Source organism: Oxyura jamaicensis, chromosome Z, assembly GCF_011077185.1.
Source record: "Oxyura jamaicensis isolate SHBP4307 breed ruddy duck chromosome Z, BPBGC_Ojam_1.0, whole genome shotgun sequence".
Taxonomy (NCBI): domain Eukaryota; kingdom Metazoa; phylum Chordata; class Aves; order Anseriformes; family Anatidae; genus Oxyura; species Oxyura jamaicensis.
In genome coordinates, this window is record NC_048926.1 from 29,776,537 (window position 1) to 29,803,376 (window position 26,840).

At 37.7% G+C, this 26,840-nt stretch overlaps 1 protein-coding gene across 1 annotated transcript; it reads right to left on the reverse strand.

The window, feature by feature from the left end:
- Positions 1-104: 104 nt before the first annotated feature.
- On the reverse strand, positions 105-26,828 carry PLGRKT (plasminogen receptor with a C-terminal lysine). Its single transcript, XM_035310561.1, has 5 exons — positions 26,764-26,828; positions 26,463-26,549; positions 6,708-6,838; positions 5,569-5,678; positions 105-1,254 (listed from the first exon to the last, which is right to left on the reverse strand). The coding sequence occupies exons 2-5, from the start codon at positions 26,541-26,543 to the stop codon at positions 1,133-1,135; spliced, it is 444 nt and encodes a 147-aa protein (XP_035166452.1). The 5' UTR covers positions 26,544-26,549; positions 26,764-26,828; the 3' UTR covers positions 105-1,132.
- Positions 26,829-26,840: the final 12 nt, after the last annotated feature.

Consider the following 26,840-nt stretch of genomic DNA (forward strand, 5'->3'; position numbering starts at 1 on the left):
TCCAAAACAGATTTGGGGCATTATCTCCAGCTGGAATTTAATTTTTAACTAAAATAAAATTGTCAATACTAAAATTGCAGTTTAAAAAAACATCACCAGAAGACTTTGGCTTAATTCTTTACTGGATACTTTTTGGGCATTTGTTTTAATCCCCACAATTAGATTAATGCTAGAAGAGTTTCCATCCAAAACACACAGTAAAATCCATTTTTAAACATGATTTCCAATACAGAAAGTTGCATTTTTTACCAAGTATAACATCAGAATACTAACATACACTAAAATCATATTCTCTCTCAGTATATTTCATGCTACAGTAAAGGCATGCAAAACTCTCTCAGTTTTTCAGTACTTGTAAGGCCCCTTGGATGTACCCATTACAAAAACATACATTAATAGTTTTGCTTGCTGCTAGTCTATGTTAATATTCATCTTAGTAGTGAAACTCTGATTTCATGTAAACAAATTATCCTGAGTTTCAGTATGTCAAACAAGCATGAAAAAGATTCAGGAAATAGCTACATAATTTGTTTTCTCTTTTTCAGAAATTATCTCTGCTTATACTTTAATACAGTTTTTCATAAGAGTAAAACACACAGTTAGTGAGTGACGTGTTTATTTCTGAACCTACTTCTGATAAAAGCTGTTTATTCCAGAATTTGAAGCATAGATGGTGAGTTCACTGCCTAAAGAACAGCAACTAAAAAGTGTCTTGTTTTTCAAAGAAGTTGACTGTCTATTCCTGACTTCAAATTGATCTTCAAATATGTTTGAAAATTATAATCATATTTCTATAAATTTGTAACTACCCATTAACTTATTTTTGTCAATTATAGTCAGTTTGGTCAGCACCACACATTTTTACTACAGGTGAAAGTTATTTTCAGACTCAATAGACACTGGAAATTCAGTATTTCACTCTAAACAATAAAAATATCCTGCCATAACAACAGATATTTTCGGGAGACACATCCAGTGTGAAAATCATTGCTTTAGAATGTACTGATTTTTTAAAAAAGATTTACTTTTCACTTATAAAAACATTTAATTTTCTCAATATTTTAATGATTCACCTAAGTCCCAAAACACCATTACAATTACAACTCAGATACTAAGCTTCAACACCATCCTCCTATTTTTCTATGAAGAACTTGCTCTGAGATCTTCTGATTTTTTCCAGGTCTTCAAAAGTGAGTGATCCCTTTGGTGGTTCCAGCAAAGCGCTCTGGGTGTCCAATATGTTTTCTGCTTCACCTTAGAAAAAAAATAAAAAATTAAATATATAGATATAGTTCTTCACCCATACCGTGAGAAAGCAAACAAAGTGGGAAAAAGAAAAAGAAGCTGATTTAGCTTTCTTTTTTGGGGCAGGAATAACAAAATATCATGTTGCGGCTATGTACTTTACAAAGGAGCTGATGGCATCGTAGTATTGAAGATGTCTTTAAGGAATTTTGGACTAGTGGAATAACTATACACAGAGGTGTTTGGTCTGAAAGGAATGTCTGCCTCAGGCTGCATGTTTGAAAGAGCTTCAGCCAAAACAATTCATTATGCTGTTGCTGCTGTCTGAGTTAGCCCCTTTCTCCTAAAAACTACACTGAGTTATAGCCATTTGTCTCCCAGCGGTGTATGAAACACATGCTTTGGAAAGGTGTACTTTACACCAGCCCTGTACTGTATTGTACCAGTTCTGTGAGTCTGGGGAAAGGGTGGGTCACACATGCACATCAAAGAGTATATATGGTTTAAGAAGAAAATTTCCTGTACACGCTATCCCAGATAAACCATATTCAGGTGCCCTTCCCTTGGCACAGGTCTAGGCTAAATGATGTTAGGCTCCAGGCACAAAGTGCATAACACAGGACTTGAAGAAGCACTGGCCAAAGCATACTGCTCACAAAAAATGTTTGCTAAGACAGTTACCCAAAAATGCAGTCATAGCAGCATAGCAGGGAAAAGTTGTAGGGTGCAGAATGCTCTGGGTAAGGTTGGAATGAAAACATCTAGGACAGAGAATCCAAAAAACAAAGATATAGACTGAACATTATACATCAGTTGTGGTGGTCTGACTGTAATATAATAAAGGCTGAAGATAAGGCAAAGAATGTGTTTTGGCTGATGCCATTTGGTACAATGCCAAAAATCTTGTTTACCTATGCCTTATCTCCTAGCTTGATCACTACGGATGTGGCTTGAAGCTCTACTTACGTGCAGTGAACCTGATTGAATACTTTCATGCAGTCTAGACAGTAGCTATTCCATAAAACAAATCTGAATGCTGAAATCTCCAGCTGCAATTTTGGTTAGTAGTACAGTGCTTGGGATCTCCATATCAGTACTATCCAAAAGGACAACACTAGTTACCACTTCCAGTGACTGCTAAAACCACAGTGTGAGTCTGATGTCTGTCCCTGGCACCCTAACAACTTTTCAACAGCATAAACAGAACTCAAAACAGGTATTTCCTCCTATATACTCAGTTCTACCTTTAGTTACTCCTCGCTATACAGCAGAAAAAACCCCAACACCTCTAAATTCAATGTGGGAGAAAAGGCACGTCATGAGGAAGTACTCGAACAAGTAGACCAGAGACAGAGTAAATTAAATATAAGCGGGGTCAAAGACAAAATGCTTGGTGAAACAGAAATAGAGGTACTTTCTAGGGGCATAGACTGATTCCAAATAATGAAGGATGGCAGATGCAGGGCTATTGATCAAGGTGGTTCAGATAAATGGAAGACTGTGGAGAAACTGAAAGAATTGCAGTTAGTTTAGCAGAGGGGAATTGACTCTAAGGCTGAACACAGGCATACCCTAGAGGGAAGAGACCAGTTAAAGAGGCAACAGTAAAAGGAATAGTGTATACTCTCATTGTAACGTCACAGAGATGAAGCGAGGCATGCACCAGCAGAACACACAGGCAAGTAGAGAAGTGGCTGAGAAAGGAGCCTGGGCATTAGCACAGGTATCAGCTGAGTAATAAGTATTGTGGCTGTAGGTCAATTGTGTCATAAGACCTTCTCTTCAGCTACTTAATTTTTAATTTGAAATAAAAATAAACTCACAAACAAGATTTCTACGCAATTATAAACCTTTTTCTGATTTTCACCTTAGATTCACTCAAGCTAGCTCATTCCCTTTTATTCTGCTGCTGGTATTAGTCATAAGTTTAATTAACTTCCCTCCCTTACTTAATTCTATCCTACCCTGTAAGTAGGGCCTGTAGCCCCAAATCTCTGTTGTCTTTTTACAAGGCTAAGCAGACTTTGAATTTTCTCACAAGGCAGCTTGGCATTCCCTGATAATTTTAACTCTTCACTAATTCTAGATTCCTCACACAGAAGTGATCTGAATTATGTAGAAAATACCAAGGACGGTATTACTCTTTTTCTGCATCAAAACTTGCCTGTCTGTACTCTTTATTTGTACAACAGTTGTGGAATCTCCAACCCTGGAGATACTCAAAAAGCCAACTGGACATGGCCCTAGACAACTGGTCCTAGCTGGCCCTGCTTAAGCAGTGTGGGGATTGGGCCAGATGACCTCCAGACACGCCTTCCAACCTCAACTGTTCTGTGATTCCGTGATACTAGGAAACCTCATTTGATGTTCCCAGACTTTACTTGATCCTCTCACATTTTCATCACACTACTGGGTTATAATTATTCAGTGATTACCTAATACTTTCGGGTTTTTCTCCCTTTCTTTATTACTTCCAGTTGGTAAACTCTGATTGTAGAAATTCCTGTTAGTCTCTATCTTCTTGCTGTCCTTCTTATCAAATTGAATTCTAATTTATCTCAGTTCTTCGGGTCATCAGTTCTTGTATTACAGCTTTCTCCTGACAAAATCAAGTTCGTCATCCACAAATTATATTAGTATTAACTACACACAATTTCAAATACAAAACAAAAGTAGATCCAGACCAAATCTTGAGGATCTTCATTATAATCCTGCTAAAGCCAAGCAATCCATGTTAAGCACAAACCTTTGATATTTCCTCTTTACCCCCGTGCTTCCCTGTCTACTTATTTCAATGTCCTTCATGCTAACTTCATCTTCATATGCCACTAAATGCTTTTATGAGTTTATAGTACATCTACCACATTTACTTTGGAAAACAGAACTGATTTTCCAAGAAAAGATATACTCAGTTTGGCAGACTTCATTTTATCGTCTTGTCCGTTTGGCTCTGTATCTTTTCTTATTCTTTCCTCCAAAATCCTTGTCACATGCCTTGCATACCACTGAGGTTGCCGTAATCGATCTGAAGTTAAGATGATGACTTTTCACCACCGTGATACTTGAACAGGGTATCACATTACCCATCTTAGAGGGTAGTGAGGGAGACCCCTTTAGAGGACTGCATGAACTCAATAAACATATCATATACTATTTTCAAGGGACCTGCATTATCGTAAGATTTTGGATGAAATTACATTCTTCAAAAAAAATTAACAAATCCTAAATTCAAAGTTTTGCTTCTCCACTGAATGAGTACTACTTTATTTTTCAACATTAATTTCATAAGCCACACATTTTCTCTCCCAATGCTTAGCTGCCTATTCATATTAAAAAAATACAAAATGTATTTGGTGGGGCTTTAAAAATGTTCATAGATATACATTGCTGTGTTGTCCAAATATATTTGCATCTGTTAGCAGCTGTAAATATTTCAGTTTGTCTAATTACTCTATCATTATTTTCAAAGATGCACAGACAGCTAGGAAACCTAGCTCTTAGCTCTGGAAGTTAAGACCAAGAGCAGAAAAAAATATTTTGTCTGTTTCAGTAGCAGAATGCAAAGTCAATCCAGTTAATTAAAGTGATTTATGAAGGTGACATGCCATGGCCCAGTGTTATCTTCACATACAGTGAACACTGTCTTAGCATGCCTTGCTCACTAGGAATCAGAGTGAACCCTAATGCAGCTATCAGATTTTCCATAATCCTCAACATTGATCCTTTAATTAGATCCACCACTGGCAACCATGAGGCAAGACCCTACCTTCTGGGACTCACCTTTCTATTTTCCATCTTAGCTGATCACTGTGGCAAGATGATCATCTGATGACCGTGCTTGATTGTGAAGGTGTAAGGGCATGATTCCTGTCTGTATCCCTTTATCTGTTCTTACCATCCCTATCCCCTGCCAAAACAGCAGCATCTGAATGCAATATGGAAGGAAATCACTACGTGTGTCACTACTTTCAAATGTAGTAATGAAGTAATGCTTACTTCAGCTGTATTTACAACTTTAGAACTTTTTAGAATTTTAGATTTATTTTTCCTTTTTTGTTTTTTTTGAATCAGGGAAAGAGAAATCGGCACACAGTTTTAACTGGAGGGAAAGGCTATAAAAGTAGAAACCTTTGACAGAGAAAGCACCTGACTGTAACAGAAGGGAAAAAAAAAAAAAAAAAAAAAAAAAAGGGTGAGATTTTTTGTCTGAAAAAGAGAAAATCTATTTCAAGTTCTCTCCCAGTCATTCTAAAAAGGCAAGAGATTATCAGAAATACTAAGTATGGTTCTATGTATCAACCAGACAGACTCACACACACATACCTTTTATCCTTTGCAACAGTGTCCCATAGCCCATATCATACTGATAGGCAAATATAAAGCTTAAGGGAACTATTGGCAGTAAAACTCCTGGGTTCTTCTTTTTTATTGCTCTGTTTAAAAAGAAAAAAAAAAAAAAAAAAAAAAAAAAAGGAGAAGGAAATCCATGATTATTTAGGACATTCAGTGTATCAGCACTGTTAGTTGAGGTTGGCCTTGATAGTCTAGGACTTGTATAACTGTCTACACTATTTAATTAAAAAAGTCCTCTTAATTTCCTTGAAAGAATTTGGTTGCCTTCTTGTCACCTTCTGTGACCTTCTGTGCTCAACTATCAGCTCAAAGGTATTAAAGAATTGCTTCAAGTGAGTTTTTAATACATTTAACATGAAATGAGATAATCTAACCAGGGTTGCATTGCATATATCGATCCAGCCTCATGCAACATGTACTAATTGAGCCCTTACAATCTGTTCCAAATACATGTTAGTGCACAGAGAATGCTTAATGCATAAGAGACATTTTATCTGTCTTATGTACACAAAACTACAAATATTCCTACTGTTCCCTCTAATCACATCATAGCACAAGAAAAGCATATTACCTAGTAAGAGTACTATAAGGCAAGATCTTCACATGCAATGCACATTTTTAGCTAGTATTTTTCTTCCCATGAGAAACATGTGCTCTTCATTCATATTTTAAGTGACCAGATTTCAGAATATATGTACCTGATATGACCAGATTTCAGAATATAATGCACTGACATTAAAAAAATTCGGCTGATGGAGTATTTGTACCTCATGACTAGTTCATTAAATCACAATTCAGACAAGAAAACAGTATGGTTTTCAAAAATCCATCCTGTTACATACACAATTTTTATTTTATGCCAGATTTTTAGTAGTTCAGCTATGTAATTTTATTGTCATGTCACAGGTCTCTGCTTTTATACAAGTATGTAGTACAGACATAACTAAATCACATTCAGAAGCAGACAGAAATCAGAGTCACTTTGTTATTCCATCAACCTCTGAGCAGTTATTGGATAAAAATAACTGCCAGATAAAATGCAAAAGGAAGATCCAGCACTATAGAAATATAATCAATTTACATTTTTTATTAGAAAATAAACTTCATACCCCGCTGTTAAACCTATGGCAGCAAGTCCAAAGAATGTCCCAAAGTATTTAAGAAATTCCCGTGTCCAGGCAATCTGCATGGCTGTTTGTCGCTCTCTCATCTGATTCTGCATCAGTAGTTGCCTTTCCAGCTAAAGAAAGGAGAGAGGTTAAACAAAATTAAGTCATCCATTTATTTTAAAGATGAGTCTATAAATACAAAACATTAAGTAAGAAGGTTTCCTTTTTGTTCTTTTACTGCAGTCATCCATAGGTGTTGACTGAGAATTACCTTCTTCGGTAATAACTATGAAGAGTTTACGCCAAGAAAGCACTAGGGTCAACGAGCAAATGCTTTAAGTCTTTCTAATGCTCCTCCACATGGTCAAGAAAATCAAAATACCAGTCTTAGGTTTTGTGAGCTCCCTGAGTCTCACTGGCACTCTCTAGGTTAAGGTTCTCTGATCTTTGCATTTCCACAGTGATCCAAAGGATACCATCCTGCTCTCCAATTTTTTCTGCTTGTGGCTGTCAGTACGTGTCTTTAGGGTCAGCCTTGACACTTTTTTTCCCTTTGAGAATTTCTTTTCTCATTAATAGCAGGATAGCATCAGCAGGATAATATTGTGAAACAGCACAGTTTATAAATACAGAAAAAGACTGTGAAGATACCACACCTTTTAAAGTTAATGGAATACATCACAATAGTCCATGGGGAAATACTTCTGGAACCAAAATTAAAAATAATAATGCAAAAAGTACCACCTGGACAATATATTAACACATCAAAGAACCTTCCATGGTACAGAAACAAGAAAACAAACAAACAAACAAACACAAACAACATCAAGCAAACAAGCAAACAAACAAACAAAAAGCAGAACTACTAGATTTTTTTATTTCTTAAAAAACAGATGTCCTGTCTAAATATATTGGTCCGTATTTGCCCAGAGAGGTTGTGGATGTCCCATCCCTGGAGGTGTTCAAGACCAGGCTGAAGGGGGTCCTGGGCAACCTGATTTAGTGACTGGCATCCTTGCCCACGGCAGGTGGGTTAGAACTAGGCTGTCTTCAAGGTCCCTTTCAACCTGAGCCATTCTATTATTTTGATTAAATAAATACTAAAAAATCACTGTTTCTTAAAAGTTCTTCTCTACCGTACACCAAAAAGCACAATTGTTTACCTCCTCAGAGTGCTGCCAAAAATAGGAATTGTGCCGAAAATAAGCAGTCTGAAACTTGAATATATAAGTTTGTTAACATAATAAGAATTCTGCTTCTTCCCATTAAAATTTTAACTCAGTTTAGGGAAAAAACAGAGTACCTGATTTGGTACGCCTAGCTTAGCTAAGTGAGTTGCATAAACGTCCAGCAAGGTACAGGAAACTAAATGCCAGCTGCCTAAAGAAATGTATTCTAGAAAAGAAAGAAGAAAGAGAGAATTCAGAAAGTTCACTTCGCATGCATCTGTAAAGTAAGTAATTAAATCTGTTCTTTTCTTCTGCTTTCTAATTCAAGAATAATTTAAAAGATTTGTAATTACTTAAGGTTTCCACCATTTATTCATCTCCATTACTATTGATTTAGCCTGAACAGAACACTTTCTGTTAAATTGTTACTAATTATTTCTTCAGACTACGTTGATCTTGCCATCTTATTTACAAGGTCATTCAGTATCTAGATAGGTAGAATTAATTTTTTAGACAGCATAATAAAAAAAGGACAGATCTAATTACATATAATTGTACACAGTAGGAAAAACAACATTCACTGTAGTCTCACAATACTGTTTCATCTCTTTCCTCAAGACTTACATTGCAATTGTTGTTTGTACAAAAATATCATCAACAGGCTCTAGTTTCCTGACATCCATAATTTTCAGATCACTTTTTTTAAGAAGAAATAATTACATAGCGGCTGACAAACCACTTAATAAAATATCAAAATAATTAGATTTTATTTTGTCACCCACGAGAGACTTGGAAATTCTAAAGTAAGCAAGCACACTGCCCATTAATTAGCCCCATTGTGGACCCAAATATCCTAAGCCTGGTAAATTGCTGAGGGTTGATGTGACAAGATAAAATAATGACATGTAATATCAGTGTAATGATCTCTATTTTTCCCTTCAATTTGATGATGTATGTAGTTTGCACACGTGTGAGAAGTACTAAGGGATTCTTTGTTTGCTTGCTGGCACAGATGAGGAGTTTACGCTTCCAAAACGCACAGCAGTATTGTAAATGAGCTTCAGTTTGAAGACAAACATGGGGAGGAAGTGGGACGAGGTTATGCTGATGAAATATAGGTATTGACAAAAGGAAACTTACTGGAGCAGGAGAATAAAACCGGACAGTTTATTATGCACGGATAGTAGTGGGAAGTAAGCATGGAATAAAAATAAAGTTTTAATTTTAAATCTACAGGAGTAAACTAAAATATGACCTCTTTAAAAAAAATAATTCAGTTACTGCTCAGTAGCCCTTTGTAACCCCAGTACTTAAAAAAAAACTATAATTACCAGGTCACAGACACTGAGGTCAAACAAAAACCTTTCAGTAAGAGCCTGTCCTATCAAATTTCAAAAGTCCAAGGTTACTTTCATGTATATTTAATACAAATAACAAGTAATTTATGAAAATAACGTAGTATAAATGAAAACAACTTGTTTTGTACATTATCAACAGCAGCCAGATAACATAATCATACAATTTTTCATATTCTTTTTTAACCAACTGAATATATTTTTTCCCTATTTGTGAAGCCCAGTACCTACAGTACTACCCAGTACTACTCAGTACCCCATCCAAAAAGAAGCAGGAAAACTTCATAGAAAAACCCTCATAATTCCTTTCCTCTGAGCAAACTTCTAACATCTCACCTCTTAGGAACATAATATTGTATTTAAATTCATTTCTTTAAAAAGCATGATTCTGGGGGGGAATTTAGAGTGATGAATGTTAAGACAAATATTTTATGTGTATGCAGGAAAATGTGGCATAATCAAGAAGAAAATGATTCATGGGAATCTTCATGTTACAGAAAGCTGCAAAAAGTTGTCATTCTATTCAACTAGTGACATTTAGCTAAATTAATTTATTTTTTGCTATTACTCAAGTTTCACAATGTTACAATGAAAGTTTTATTAAATGAGATCTATTCTTGTACTTAAACTTAAAATTTTGCACCAAGAAAGTGTGAAGATGTTTCTGGAGATGGTAAGTACTCTACAGTACTGCCATAGAGGCTTGTAGTTAAATTGATTTTTATTTAGTAATAAGTTATATGAATAAAATCAAATAAAAGTACACAAATTTCACTAAAGATGCTCCATTATCTTTTTGAATGCAATGTCATGCCAATGACATTGTATTTTGTGCAACGTCATGCCAAATGTCATGCAATGTCATGCCAAACCCAGGAATACATCTCCCAGACCCTGGAAATACCCTTTGTTCTGTCCTCCTCCATTCCACAAATATTTGTTCTTACTTCCCATTTCTTCCACACCAAGATCAGTCATGTCACTTGGCATATTTTTATCCTGCTGAAACAAAAGGCTGTAGTACAGTAGCAGTAGGACTGTAACGGAAACCTGAGTAATGGAAAGATTTAGTGTTCCATGGCAATTCGGCAATGACCTCACTGGATTTCAGGCTTTACTTAAGTAAAAGGGAAAGCGGAAACTGAGCAACAATTAAGGCCAAAGTTGTCCCAGAACACAGAGTTTCATCACACATCTTATTGGAATAATTGCAGGAAAACCAGTTTGGAGAACGTCTGAGCTCTCTTTGGGAAGTGCTCTAGCCAGTGTGCTGCGGAATGACATGGGCCAATGCCGCTGGCACATTCCAAGCGCAGGCTCTGGGAACACATATTCGGAGCATGCCCCTCTGTCAGACTCTGACAAAGCAGACAGGAGGCAGAGCACCACACAGATGACTGTGTCCTAAGAGCATAACCCACCGTCTGCTCACAAAACAGATTTCTATTAGCAATGTTTGATGGTGAAAGTGTAAATACATCTTAAATTAATGTTGGATGCTCTCATTTAACAATTTAAGCATCCAGAAGGGAACTCAAGCAGTCCCTGTGTACTTTAATCTTTATGACATTCAGGCATAATACTTTGGTGCTTGCCCATTCAATACACCAATCTTAATTGAACATCTTAAGCTCCCAAAGTTTTGCATGAATTGGATAGCCTGATAGGCTGACTTTATAGTGGCAAACAACTATTAGTAGATCGTAAGGCAAAACAAGTACATTAATAATTTCTTAATTTCATGATCCTGGTCAATCTGCTGTAGCTGGCCCTGCTTGAGCAGGGGGTTGGACTGCCAGAGGTCCATTCCAACCTCAACCACTCTGTGATTCTGTGACTTGAACCTAAAGCAAGTCAGGATTTGATGGTAGATCTATATAGGGAAAGATTCAGGAGCCCACCACAAAAGATGATTCCAAATTAGATGAAAGATACAAAACCAAATTGTGTTTGACTGCAGTTCAAATCAATATCCCATTTTCACCTGTTAATTTCTTAATAATTGTGTCTTATTTTCCTCCACATGTGTTCTATTGAAAATGTTAGCCATGCTGTCATAGTAAAAGGATAGAGAAGACTTTTGACCTATTAACATGTAGATTTTATGACAAAGGCCAGGTCCCACACCCTTAAAACTTTGCAATGAAGTTTAAGATAACTTATTTTCCCATTACAGAAGATCAGAAGGAAATTTTTTTTTAAAAAAAAAAAAAGGCAAAAAAGAAAGAAAGAAAAAAAAACTTATTATTCAAACTTAGAGGAGTTGTGCTATGGCTTACTTAGCATTATCTCACTGACATGATTAAGTTGACTTCTGAGGAAAAAAGCTATAGTGGCATATCATACACAAAGGTGAAACAGACTTCACTGTCCAAGTGCCATTTCTCAGGGTATAAATTATATTTAACTTTAAACACTTCCCACTGATATAGCCAGGCGCAGATTTACTATGGGAAGAAGGGAGGTCTGTAGGCTTCCCACTCAGGTTGCTCTGCATGGCACAGGAGAGCTAAAGCTGTGAGGTGGATGCATGGGTACACACCCAAGTGTGCTTTTTTTTTGCTGTCGTGAAATCGTGTTCTACAAGAATTGGACCACATTTTAAAGACACACATGTAAGTAAGTGAGTTTATTTTTTTTTTTTTAAGTGACACTTTTTTGTGAGTTTAAATCCATAGCAGTACTTTGATTTAAGAAAACCTGTCTAACTTCTTTATTGGTGATAAATATTGATGATATAACTTTAAAAATCAAGGTCAGTATTTCAAAACAAAATGGGTTCTAGTAGCAAATGACATTTTATATTTTATAACACTCAGGAGGACCAAATCAGAATTAACTTTCCTGTTTTTAAAAAAAAAATATACAGCTAGTAGTTTCTCAACATTGTGTAAGAAATTGTAAGAGCTGATTAGCATTTGAAGTCTGACACATACCAACTGTTATAGTAAAAGGAAATCAATCTGACAAAATGAAACATGACAGATGAAGAGAAGTGAGGCGGAGAGGGAAAAGGTCAGTTACTGTGAAACTGATAATGCTAATACACTAGTCAGTGGTAGCCAGCCTTATCGTTTCTATTGATTATTCTTCACACCATGATGTCAAACCATAGAAAAGAGCATTTATGCCATCATTTCATTGATTAAAATCTAGTGGGAGAAAATGCTCATCTGAAATAATTTAATCACCTTTGACAACTTGTAAAAAAATAAAAATAAACAGCCCTCTTCGGATTGCAAGCTACATCAGCACTGGTAGGTAAGATTGGAAATTTCTGATACTTGAGACTCTCCTTATTTTCTCTCTTTCTGCCTTTCAGTTTCATGTTTATATGCTGTAGGAAGGAACAAATACAATTTTGGTCTTGTTTTAGGATGATGTGGAAAAGCAAAACAAATAGGATGCAAGGTGGTGTACATTGGCTCAACAGGAGAGGAAACCACAGACAGTACAAGATGCTCCCTTCGGGCTGTCCAGGTGCATTAAATAACACTTGCTTGGTGTATGTGGAGAGATGAAGACACAGTAACCATCCCTTGATAAAGACTCCATTTACACAATACATTTAATGGCTCTCCTTGAGGGTATGCCCTTCTCCCCAAACCCTCCAGAAGAATGAGCAGAGCAAAGACTCAGCTTGAGAGCAGCCCAAGGCAGCTGAACTTCTTAGGGAACTGCATTTCATGTCACCATCATTAAGACACAACTATGCAGACAGTCCTGCATATAGATACTCAGACAGAAAACTAATTAATCCACCTTAGAAGGAATTATCAGCCAGGTAAATAAATATACACACACGTGTCCACTTCAGTTTTACAACTCACAATATAAATTTAACAAAAGAGAAAGACGAAACTGCTGCAGTATACTTACAGTCATTTTAAAAGAACTTACAGCTCTGTCACAGGCTAACCTCTTGCATGTCCATTAGAGGTGTAGGGACCATGGCTGCTGTGGCTATAATAGAAGGTTATTTCCACTGACAGCTTTTCCATGGCCAGAGTCTGAAAGCATTCTTTAAACACCTTCTGACTTCTAATTTCTGAGTACTGAGGGGCAAGGTGAAAAAGAGATGTAAATTTTCAAAAATATGATCGTTGTATGTAAAAACCTATAAACCACTTAGAAAGCATATATAAAAGTTGGTCTACATGTAGTTTAGCTAAATAACTGCATAAACACCTTACAGTAGCAATGCACTAGTCATTTCTTAGGCAGATTAAAGATTAAGGCTTATGTGACTCGTCCTAGGTGTCATCCTACCTAATCAATGTGCAAAAATAGGAGCTGCTACAAATAGCTGTTTAGCAAAAATAAATCGAAAATAGAATAGTGATACCTATACTTACACCTACGTAGTAAATCACTAGAGTGCAATACAGAGATAATAACTTGTAATAATTACACAGCATTTGCTCAGTTCTATGACCAACATGCACATAGAAGTATCAGGAAATAGGGCTCCAGATCAAACAGTTAAAATAAATCAGACTTAAATGTTTTATCCTGCAGCTTCAAAGCTTGCCTATAAATATCTTTCACTTACTGTACGCAGAGCAATTAAAATGATTAGCACTGCAAGAAATTAAACTCTCTAAAAAGCAAACTAAATTTTTAAAGCTTCCAATTGCTAAGACATCACAAAATATTTACAAGCAAAAAGGGGTCTCAAATCATCAGCCAGATGCCAGAATGTAACCTGCACTGAAAAAACACCCCTTATGCTCCTGTTATTGTCAATAATTTAATGGAATTACATGCCTTCTAAAAGAATAACATTAGAAGCATGTAAATCCATCCAAAGTTTAAGGCTGTACAAAGGAGATGCTCCAGTCCATGGGCTGTTATACAAAAGTAAGGTTTCTTGGTAGTAGCCTAGCATTTCTGTGCTTCTGCTTCCTAGCATTAGAGCCAAGAACACACAATGAGTGTAGAAGGGTGTCTTCCACCTGCACTTAAGAATCTTGTATCTACAGAGTAAGCTAAGTTTTTGGGTACTGTATCAGTTTTAGAAATCTCAGGAGTTTTATACATGAGCAGTAAAGACAAACCAAAGTCTTTGGATAGACAGTTATGTCAAAAGAGGGCTTGAAATAGCAATATACATAAAGCAGTGTAAGACATTTAACATTACAAGTAATTCAAAAATCTGACTAATGGCTGAATAAGTAGGAACTAGTCCATTTATTATATCCATTCCTCAGTTACTCCTGTAAGTATGGTCATTGTGGCCTCTTATAACTTGTTTTGTAGTTGTTGTAGTTTTTAAAGGAACGGAGACTTGGTATTGAATCAAAAATGAACACCAGAAGAAATGGCTGCAAAATGATACTGCTGTATGAAAGACTGTTGCAATACCAACAAAATCTGCAAACATCATATTTCCTCCTATCCATCTCAGATTCTTGCAAAATCACTCATCGTTGCTCTTGTTACAGCACTTTGTTACAGAATTAAAATAGATGTAAGATTGCTAGAGCTCCCCCCCCGCCCCCTTTTTTAACTTAGCATTCAACAATTTTTTTTTCATAGAAAAATAAGTAAACGGCCAGATTTGACTTCAGTGGATGTAACTGAAGACTGAAACGGTAGCTTTGCTCTACTAACAAGGAAGGAACTTCAGAAAACTCATACCACTAAAGGAAGCAGCTTCAGAAGGCATTTTTCCTTTGAAATGAGGTAAATCCCCCCAGTGACCTAAGCCTTGCATGTGTAAGGGTTGGATGAAGGTGCACCTCTGAGCAAGACAAATTATAACTAAGTAATCTGCATTCATAATATGATGTACTAGTCACAGATATTCTTCAGAGAAAAGACTGGCAAGACTGATTCCACCAAAGAGATGAACTTAACACTTGTCTCATTACTGGTGGAACAATCGGTCTGTTCTGCATCTTTTGCTGGTACTGCTTGCGTGTTAGAAATATCAATTAAAATTTGCTCTTTGTAAAACACTGCATTTATTTTTTTGAGAGTATTGTATACTCTGCCTGATCACTGCAGCTAATTCCAAACAAAATGGCTTTTTCTTTTTTTTTTTTTTTTTCTTGTGAGACAGATTGTTCTAATCTTCCTCAACACAGATATCATTCATCTTGTTCTGTTCCATTTGATGCACGCAAACTAATAAGGATATAGAATTGTTACCAGAGAACATTTATTTCCTGAATTAAGCCCAGATCACCTAGAGGGCAAAACAATTTTTCTAATGCTTCAAGACAAATGCATTAGAAATGCCATAAATGCTACTAGTATCTTGTCAATAGAAAACAAATGAAGCTACTTCCCACCCCAAAGGGAAAAGGATGGTAGTAGTCAGGAAAGGGAAAGTTTGCTTACATTTTACTTCGCAGGGAAGAAAGGGAACAATTGTTTTTATTGTAATAAAACTTAAAAAAAATAATCCTTTAAACCAATTCTCAGTGAAAACTTTAGAAAGGAAAAAGGCTAAGGACCTATGAAAAATGGCAGAAAATTACTCTGTATCTAATACATTAAGACAAATTAAATTTTTCAGGTATCATCATCATGATAGGTCATTTTTAACTAACAAAGATAAATTGGTAAATCTGCAGATAGAAAGAACGTCATCACACATAGTTGCATTAGTCACAGGAAGGAGTCTATATAAAGACACCTATGCAGAAGCACATATTAGTTCTCTTCCTTTTTTGATCAATGAAAGTGATAAAGCATAAGGAGTTTTATTGTTCAGAAACTTGAGAGCATTTTAACACAGGGGGTTGGACTATATGATCTTTAAGGTTCACCTCCAACCCAAACTATTCCATTATTAGCCATTTTAATTCCTGCCAAGAGCCAAAACATAGTTACACGTATGCCTTTTAAAAGCCACCTTATTTTATGATCAGTTGATAACTCATCCACAGTACGCTGACTAACAGGTTAATTGAATTTATTAAGAAAAAAAGAACACAACACTATTTGTATATATACTTCACCTTCAAATAAAACAGACAGCAGTTCCCCCTGCCCCTTCTGACACTTCTCTTTTACATTCATACTTTTAGCTTTTAGCTCATTGCTCAAATATGATAGGAGTAAACTTTGTTTGTCCTAGGCTAAGAACATGTGCAACATACAGGTCCCTACAAAGAATAAAACAACAGGCTTATTAGGTCAATTCATTTTACCTGTCTAAGCTGAAAAACTCTTAGGCTACCACATACAGGACAGACATTAATGTTTTCTCCTTTCCACAGTTTTTTTTTTTTTTTTCTTCTCCTCTGGTGTTTTATTTAATATTTTGCACTTTTGCATAAGAAGAATGACTAAAACAGAATGTGACCCAATGTCTAGTTTGTCCTAAAACTTCTAATGACATATATTGTAACAGCTTCTTTAGATTCTTGATGCATTTTGTATTGAACTGAAATAAAAAATCATGCCTATTAAGACCTACACCTCAAATACAAATTCTTTCCCAGTTTAAAACTACCTGAACAGAGGGGAAACAGGAGATCATTGAGCTGCCTGATAAATAAGTCAGGACTTGCTCATCCCTCTCCCACAAAATTCTCAGTATCTGCACTAGTCAAGGAAGTTGAGAAAAATGTTATATATTTATATACCTTAAGAACAGCATATTCCATTATACAATTCAAATCTCACAAAAGCAATAATTCAAGAAAGGTGCACGTATATAAATATAAAAACATTCATGTTCATAGACCTTGACAGGCTGGAGGGTTGGGCCAAGAGGAACCTCATGAAGTTCAACAAGGGCAAGTGCAGGGTCCTGCACCTAGGGAGGAATAACCCCAAGCACCAGTACAGGCTGAGGCTGACCTGCTGGGGAGCAGCTCAGTGAAGAGGAACCTAGGAGTCCTGGTGGGCAGCAGGCTGACCATGAGCCAGCGGTGTGCCCTTGTGGCCAAAAAGGCCAATGGGATCTTGGGGTACATTCGGAATAGTGTTGCCAGCAGGTCAAGGGAGGTGATCCTTCCCCTCTACTCTGCCCTGGTGAGGCCTCACCTGGAGTGCTGTGCTCAGTTCTGTGCTCCCCAGTGCAAGAGAGACATGGAGCTACTGGAGAGAGTCCAGAGGAGGGCTATGAAGATGACTAGATGACTGGAGCACCTGTTGTATGAGGACAGGCTGAGAGAGCTGGGCCTGTTTAGCCTGGAAAGGAGAAGACTGAGGGGAGACCTCATCAATGTGTACAAATTTACGAGGGGAGGGTATCAAGAGGATGGAGCCAGTCTCTTTTCAGATATGCACAGAGAGAGGATGAGAGGCAAGGGGCACAAACTGAAGCACAGGAGGTTCTGGCTCTTCTGGCTATGAGAGGGCATTTATTTACTGTGAGGGTGACAGAGCACTGGAACAGGTTGCCCAGAGAGGTTGTGGAGTCTCCTTCTCTGGAGGTATTCAAAACCGGCCTGGATGCACTCCTGTGCAATGTGCTCTAGGTGATCCTGCTCAGCAAGGAGGTTGGACTAGATGGTCTTCATAGGTCCCTTCCAACCTCGGTCATTCTGTGATTCTGTGAAATTCATAAATATACAGATACAAACACTGCTTGTATTTATCTGTACTGAACAAGTAATCCAAGTAATCTCATTTCACTTGAACAAATGTTTAAAAAAGGTGCCTCTTTCACTATATACTGTCACGTACATTACCACTGAAAACTTCTGGTTCTTGAAAAGTACATGGATGGAAAATAATACTTCAGGTCTCTAGACCGACACATTTGAATATGTGAGGGGTTAAAATAAAAATGCCAGCACATACATGCTTTAAATGAATAACAGATGTGTTTATAGCATCATCCAAATATATTTTTTCATAATTTCCCCATAGGTTCTAATGCCTTCCTTATTTCTACCATGATTCTCTGAACTTCTCACAGCTTGTCTGCTTATTAAAAGAAGCATTAAGATTTATTTTTTTTTTCCCAGCAAAGTCATCAGCCATGAAAAATTAGTAATTTTAACTCCTGGTTAATAAATCCACAATGACACTTGTTTTTTCTGAAAATCTGTGTTTTTGACTCAGTTTATACATATATTTATATATCAGTATATTACACAGTATGTAATATACAGCTCTTTATTTAAACTCCCAGAGTCTAATCACTTATACCTGATTCATTTATTTAACTTTTCCTTCCTGGATGTAATGCTCCAGACTAGCATTCATTCTATTCCATTTCCTATTATTTCAGGCATTTTGCAGTTCATCATGACAACCTGAATTCTAAACCAATCCTGCAATCTAAAATTTTATGCAATGAGTATTTCACTGAATGATGGCCCGATTTTATTCTGAGAAACTGCTGAGTGTCTGGACATAAATTCAAATATTCTGGTCCTCTTCCATCACTTCTTATAATAGGCCTGACTTTATTTATCTATTTATTTATTTCACTATTAATACTACTTTAATTCCGAAAAAAAACGCAATATCATTTGGTCTTAAGACATGGTCTATTGAGAAGCCTCCTATATAGGGTATGGGTATACTTTCATTTCCTATTAAGGATGAAATGTTGAACGTGAACTGTTGAGAAAACTGCCTCATTCCTTTCATTTATTGCCAGGCAATGCAAATTTCTTAAGAAAACAACCATGGCTGGAAAGTAATGGAGTCGCATTGTCTTTTGCCTCCAGCCACTTGCTGACAGCTTAGAATAAAGAAAATATGCAATATACAGTTACTTGTTTCTACGCTTTTACAGATTTGTTGACATTTTTTTTCCAAATACAAATATTGTTGCCATGTATCTTTTGGAAGATCAGATCACAGTCTAATGTAATTAACATTTACACATTCATGCTGTAGTGATATAATGTCCCAGAGCGTATTCTTCTGGGACTAACAGCATTATAGCTGTTTACACATGCAGAAAGCAATCAGCAGGATTTTCACTTCTAACTATGTCTGTGCCATAGCGCACACATACAGTGTACGGTGCACACATCTCTATAGGCAAGAACTGAAGGACATCTGAGAGTCTTTTTCAGAAGCAAGTATCTTGTGATCTATAACTCAATGAACTATGTTATTTCTGTAGGTGCAGAACTGGCAAGAATCTGGTATGTTTTTTATACTTCGTGGTTTTGTCCAGAAGAACAGTTCAGTTACAGAACTACCTACTACATTTTTTTTCATCTTTAAAAATTCAGAATATGCACTGTTGCATTAAAGGATGTGTTTACCTAACAGTGCTTTAAACTACCTGCCCAGCTAGTTAACAATTTTAATAACTAGAAAAAATGACTTAAGTTGTTCTTAATGTCACTTTTTCCCCTGCTTAATTTTGCATTACTTCCAAATCATCAAAGGAACTGTTAATATAAAGCAGGGGAGAAAAATAGCATCAATATATCAGATTAAATACAGAACTGCAGGGGAGCTTCCATACCACTGGCTGGCCCACGTTACAATAGGATTAGAATAGAATACTGTAGTATTCCAAAGGCTTTAAATGAACTTATGTTGTTCAGGACCCCAAAAAGTGGAAAATATTTTTGAAAGACCATGTCAGCGTCTCTTCTGTTTTTCAAAAAAAAAATAAATAAAAAATAAAATTGTTACTGCATTGTCAGAACAGGATTATCTACCCCCCATGTTTCCAGCTTTACTTGATATTGGCATTTTTTTCCTCCACAGAGTATGGAATATTTTCCATGCCCACATACGTGGAAAAAGTTTAATAACTATAACTTCTCAAAACTAACTGCTATGAAAGCAGATCTGTGGCTGTTTCCTGGCTAACCAAGATTACCTGGGGAGAAGAAGGCACTTTACAATCTGACATAATAAAACAGAGAGAAGGGATGGCAGAAGAAGGGGAGTGAGACTATCCAGAGATTCATATTGCAGACAGGAGGTTATAATCAAACATTTTTATTATGGGTAAATACAAGATTTGTCAGAAGTATATTATTTCCCTAGCCTGTTTATTATCTCAAAGGTTATGTGGCTCCCATCAAAGATTAATTTGGAGGATTATCTCTGACTCCTGAATGCAATTAAGCTTTCCCACAGAGAAAACTATATCCTTTTGTCTGATAAGGAATTCTCCTGCTAAAAACGAAAAACAACAAAAATGAAGCAAAGAAAACCCCAAATCACTCTGAACTGCTCACCCCCTAATACAAACAAACAAACAAAATGTAAGTTACAAAAAACACTGATAAACCCTCAGCACTAACTAGTCTCCTCTTTCCAGCACCTCCAGAGATTTTTCCTTTCCCCTTTATTACTTTCTTCTAAAACTTACATTTTTCAAGCCCTCCAGTCTTCCACTCTTATCAGGCTGATCTGCCCCTGAAAGACTGCCAGAGCCAACCTGCAGTAACATTAAAGCAAAACGTTTATAGTAAATTGTATTTAAATAATGGTTATAGCTTTTTACTGCAATTGCCAATTATGACAAATTAATATATGTGCTACAGCTGGATACATAATACTGAGCAGTGCTGGGAAACTTACCTGTTCATATAGCAATATATATTATACAGGTCTCGTAATTATGTTTTAATTTTCAAATTTTGTAATATCATTTTCTATTTTAAACTTTTATAACTGTAATTCGTATTTTAGAATTAAAACAATTGTATTTCAAAGTATAAGAAGGTTGTACAATTCTTTTTCAAGTAAATTATTCCCACAGAAACTAGATTTTTGCTTACTTTTTGCTGGGTGGGCAAGCTGGCATGCAGGGCATGCTGAGGCTTTAATTCTGAATTCCTTTTCTTATGATGCTGTCTCTGCATCGGTACCACATATACCTGAAAGTCTACCTAATATAGTGTTAAAAGTTAGGTCAAGTCAGAGCCCATTTCAACAGACTGCTGAACTGTGCATGTGGTACTCAAGAGGAGAGCAGACATCAATTCTCAGTCTGCCAAGAAGCAGGCATGAGGAAATACTGCCTCACAGGATCCACAAAACACAGTGGGCCACAGCCTGAGCCTACTTCAACAGTGGCCACATCATCACAGAGTAACTCAAGTCAGAAGAGACCTTGGCAGGTTCTGCTCACAACAGTATCAGCTGTGTGATCAGACCAGGCTGCTGACGGCATTATTCAGGGAGGTCTTGAAAACCTGCAGTGATGCAGGTGGCACAGCTTCTCTCAGCTTCTGCTCCACTGCTGGGCTGTCCATGCAGGGAAAAAGGTCTCTCCCTACATTCATGCTCTCCCCAGCCTTTTTTCAATTTATGCCCACTGTTTCTCACCCTCCTTTGAACAGCCACTGTGCACACCACTGTGAACAGCCTGGCTCTGTTTTCTTGATAGCCTCCTACAAGTTACTGGTGGGGCTGTTGCTAGATCCTGTCCCCCAGAAAGCATCCCTCCAGCTCGCTGGACCACCTCTCAAGAAGTGCTCCAGCCCTGGGCCACCCTGGTGGTCCTGTGCTGAGCGTTCTCCTTGTCAGCTACGTTTTTCCTAGGGGGAGGTGGGGAAAAGACAAAAACTGGACTCAGTATCTAAATGCATTTAACAAACTAGTGAATAGAAGCTGACAGACATTTTGCTTTCCCCCAACTTTCTGGTTACGCTACTATTTGTCTCAAACCCTCATTGCTGCCCCTTTTGATTCCCCTTGCTGCCAAAACAGACTGCAGGCTTATGCTCCAGTCTCTGTCTTTAGGGTTCCCTAGGTCTTCTCCACAGAGCTGGCCTGCAGTTCCAGGATCATCTTTCAGCCTCTTTTGAAAGTGAGGATTTACTTTCATTAGTAACCAGGGACCTCTTCTGATCTCCATGACCTTTCAAAGACTATAGAAAGCAATCTTTCTGTGACATTGGTCAGCTTGCACAGCACGTTTGGGTAGAGCCCGGTCAAATTCCATGGACTTTTGTGTATTGAGTAAGCATTCCCCGTTTCCATTCTCACCTTCTGCCTGCTGATACTTCCTTTCCTCCTTGAACTCTGACACAAACTGAAGAAGCTGAACAGGCCTTGTTTGGCAAAACCGCAACAACAAAGCACCTCAACCTTATTTGTGTCTGCTGCCACCAATCTACCTGTCACATTCAGCAATGTGCCCTCACCTTCCTTCCTCACCATTTTACTGCAAAAGTAGTGGTAGAAGCTCCTCTTATTACCCTTTGACATCCCTCAAAAGCATCAGCTCTAGATGAGTTAGACCATCCCTACATGCCTAGAATTCTGCTTTTTTATGCCCCAGAAGGACATAAACTAAAATCTAAGGGGGGGGGGGTCCCCCCCCGACACAGAGAGTGAGTGGCATAATACTGAGTTGATGGTGTTCCATTCAAAACAAAAGAAAGCCTTTTTGATTCCTCTATGCATGGGAAAGTTTAACAAAAAATCACAGGAGAGCTTAGGGTTTTTTTTTAATGTCTATATCCTGAACTAAGAGCTTTTAATATACATTTAAAATGTCTTTCACAAATCAACATAGCAATATTCCTCCCTAGTGCAATGTAAGTTTAGTAAGCTTTGCTCTGTGCAGTCTAGGAATCAAGTTCATTAACAGTAAGAGACTCAGTTTAAAATTTTCATATGTACTGTGCTACAACCTTCTAGCATCATTTTGCTTCATATCACTCTAAATATCACTATATAACATACACGTTTTTTTTATACATTTTAAAAATTTGTTTGAAGACAATGTGCTTAGATTGTGCACTAATCGTACATAATCTGGTCTTATCACAATTAAGTCTTCAGCAAGCTTCAGCAAAGCATGTGAATTCAGGGAGTTTCCTATTTCAAAACCCATTTGATGGTTAAGGAATGTCAGTGTCTACAAACACAAAATAAAAAAGTTATAAACTGTTCTAACCTGTGCTGAGCAATGTATAATCAACTACAAATACTGCTGCACTCCTAGCTGTCAGTTTCAAAATGTCTTTTTTCTGTGGTTGCTTTGTACATGTGAAAATAGCTTTATAATTTAACTAGTTATTTCAGTTACTTTTTGAGGGTATACATTTTTGTTGTCAAAAATGGCACAGGACAAATATCTAATAGAACAGGAAGTACAGAACATAGTACTTCAAATAAAGAAATAAAGAATGTACCTCATTTTGTGTTAAGAGCACTCACAAAGCTCATGACAATACATACTCCAATACATGCCCTGAGATTTGGAACCTCCTCTTATGCATTCAACCATGCTAAAAGCGTTTAGCAAGGCCATGTGATAGGCTTGAGCTGTAGATCTGATATATGAGGTGTTTAGAGAGAATTTTGCAAGTTACACTTTAAGGAACAGGCTTATGATAAAAATGAAGTCTCAACAAACTTCTATCACAAACAGTTTTCTCTTGATACAGACTGGTATTTCTTTCTGGAGCCACACCAAGACACAATACAAACGACCAGCAAGTCCTTCAGCATCAAGGCAACCTGACAGTCTGGTTTTTATTTTTATTTTTTTCCCCAAGAAGCATATGATAAAATTGACAAGGCCACAATTGCTTCTTTTTGCAGCTACCCCAAGAAGTGTATAAGGGAGAAATATGAACACGACTTTATGATACATTTTAACATTCTCCTACATGAACATAGTCAAGCTGGTGTGCTGAACACACCAGACTGACTCTAAAACTGTGCAGATTTAGGATGCACTAAGGCTTGTGATTTGGAGAGTTCTTTGTCAACTTCTGTCATGTTACTCACCTTCCTGTATTTGCAATAATCTCCTTCCAAGCTACGATTAAACAGCTTTTTTTTTTTTTCTTCTCTCCATTTGGAAGAGAGCATATGATTTTTTTATTTTTTAAATCCAAGTGTTCCTTCATGGAGATTCATAAAACAGAATTCCTGGTACAAACAATTTACAGGAATTTTATGACTCTGATGACATGCAAGGAACACATATACAAGAAGCCTTTTTAGACTCTGTTTCACCAGCACACACTGTGTTTTTTTCTCCATGTCAACCCAATGACTTGAATAGTTCATTCCTGAGCAATGATACATCATCACTGTTTTTACGCAGGGCATTCTGTGGCAGTTTTTGATGACTTCCTGATCCACTCCAACTGTCTTAGAGTAAGAATAGCGTCCCTTTCCCCCAACACTGTAACCACAGGCCTCTCCAAAGTACATTTGGAAACTGAAAAGCTCCAAGAGGTTCTGACCCCACATCTTGCTTTGGGATAGTTTTATGTTTAAAACAAACAAGCATTTTTGAACGTCTCATAGCAAATATATCATATTCTTTGAAGTGAAAGCTTTTAGTTTATTAAGAAACGTGAACGTTTTCAGAGGAAGATGGGAGAACTGACAGCATCCAAATCCAAATATATGAGAGAATATCTAATGTTTTAAGGTAAGTTACTTCATGCTGGTACTAACGTGACTTAACTTCTCCATGCATTTCTAGTTACAATTTCTGTCTAAAAGCAAATATATCAGGCTGTACTGTTTTCCACACACAGCCTGAAAGCAGTTTGCCTAACAGTGGACTCCAGAGAGATCACAGGTTTTACTCACACTTTACTCACATATGCAAAAAGACAAATGGCAGTCTTCTCTTCTTCCTTACCCTCTCCCTCAGCTCAGAGCAGAGCCACTTTTTTCCATCCCTTCTGACACAACATTAAGTTCTCCCCTTGAGCCCACTGCATCATTTGCACCTGACATAACTGACCATTTCATACATTTGTAATAGGTACAGGTTTTCTAACATGGATGATGTGTCTGCAAATGTAATATAAATCCAATATGTTCAGGCATTTGTGCAGTTAGAAAGAAAACTACAATGTTGCCTAATGGTATTTTCAAAAAGATGAAATGCTGCACAGGGAGAATTCCTAAAGAGTAACTTGCAAAGATTTTGTGTATTATCGTGAAACGGATTTTTTTTGTAACTCTCCTAAGAGAAAGAAGTTGATTTTTGATGTCAGTCTGAGCATTTGGGCTAGAACTAGAGCTGTTATTCACCTGGGGTCAAAAGGCCAAGTAGTGTTTGCCCAAGACCCCAGCACTTTACAAAAGCTAGCCTGAAGTCAAATTGTTTTTTCAACTCTTATTTTTCATTCTGCACAGCAGAGAAGCAGATCATGAAACAAGCCTATGTTTTAACTTCATCATCATTCTCTGAAACTAAACACATTCCCACCATTTGGATTTCCAAAAGCTCCAGGAGTGGAAGGACCTACCTCTGTATGGAAAAACAAAACAAAACAAAACAAACAAAAAAGTACACAAATCTTACAGTTGCATCTGAGAAAACTATAATCCAGCACAGACAAAAGTGATTTTTTTTTGCAAATCTTGCAAAAAGGCAGTTATCTGGTATTTTGTTATACTATTTTTCTTATGCTTTCTCTTTCCTAGACACATTTCTATTGTCACCTCCAGAGTTCAGTTTAAATGCAACCTTACAAAACCTATGATCAACATGTAGCTCAGCAGCTTTGAAATGCCACCTACTGACAATTTAATGAATAGAAAATTCAACCATCACTACTTTAAACATTTTAAATTGACCTGCATTCAACTTAAAAGCAAAACTAAAGTGACAAACTCCAGTTAAATCTACTTGGATGGCACTATTAATACTGTAGTCTACTGTAGGAACAGGTTACAGAGCACAAATTCTGGCAACAAATCAGAAATATGTAGCTTCAGCTACATTGTAACATCTATTCAGCATAGCTTTCTGAACCTTAGTCTAACCGTTTTTCCTTCTCTTTTTCATCTGACGTTTTACTATTTTATGAAATGGAGTAAGTGATCCCCTAATCCCTATTTACTTTCAGGTTTCTAGAACAAACTAAAAGCCACATAGTGGCTTCCCAGTAATGTGGAATAACTGCAGCTAGTGAACCTAAAGAGAGCTGTTTGAGTCTGTATAGTGTGAGAGTTGAAGCATGCTTTATTCTCATATTTTAAAAGAACAGTATCTGTGTTTTATTAACCGTGCTGTTGCTGATTTAACATGCACACATAGCTTAGCAATGGAGTAGTTCAGTTGGGCTTCAGGGGCCAGTCCTGGGAAAGTTTCCAAACCTGCACTTTCATGGTCTGGCTACCGTGTTTTCTACCACTGCAACTCGTTCACACAGACTTCCAGCGAGTTATGAGATTCAGGGCAGTGGCGCTTCACACACCTGGGTCGGCTGTGGCAGATGAACACGTCCAAATTAGCAGACTTTAAAGAGAGCGCCTTGACCTCCGGAAGGAGAGCAATGCCCAGCGCCTGCAGCCCCCAGCCCAGCTCTGAGCAGTGACCTTCGTGGGCACCAAAGGCGCGTGTGCTTTACCTGCAGCCGCGAGTTCATGAGCATAAACTCCTGCTGAGCTTTCAGGTTTTCGTTCATGGACTTGGAGAAGACGAACCCCATTTCGTCCTGGAGCGCAGAAGAAACAAGGCAGGTGAGACCTAGCACGCGGGGAACCTCTGACCCTACCGGGCCCGACCCTACCCGTGCCTCCCGTCCGCCCTACCCGGCGCCATGCCGCCACGGGGACCCAGCCTGCCCCCCCGCCCCTCGCTGGGGGCCGGCTCCGCCGCCCGTACCCGGGGAGGCCGCCGCGGACCCGGCCGGGCCCCGCCCCGCTCACCTCGCGGGGAAGGCGCCGCTCGTCCCCGGGCCGCGCCAGTGAGCCGCCGGAGGTCAGCGCCCGCCGCCCCCAAGTGA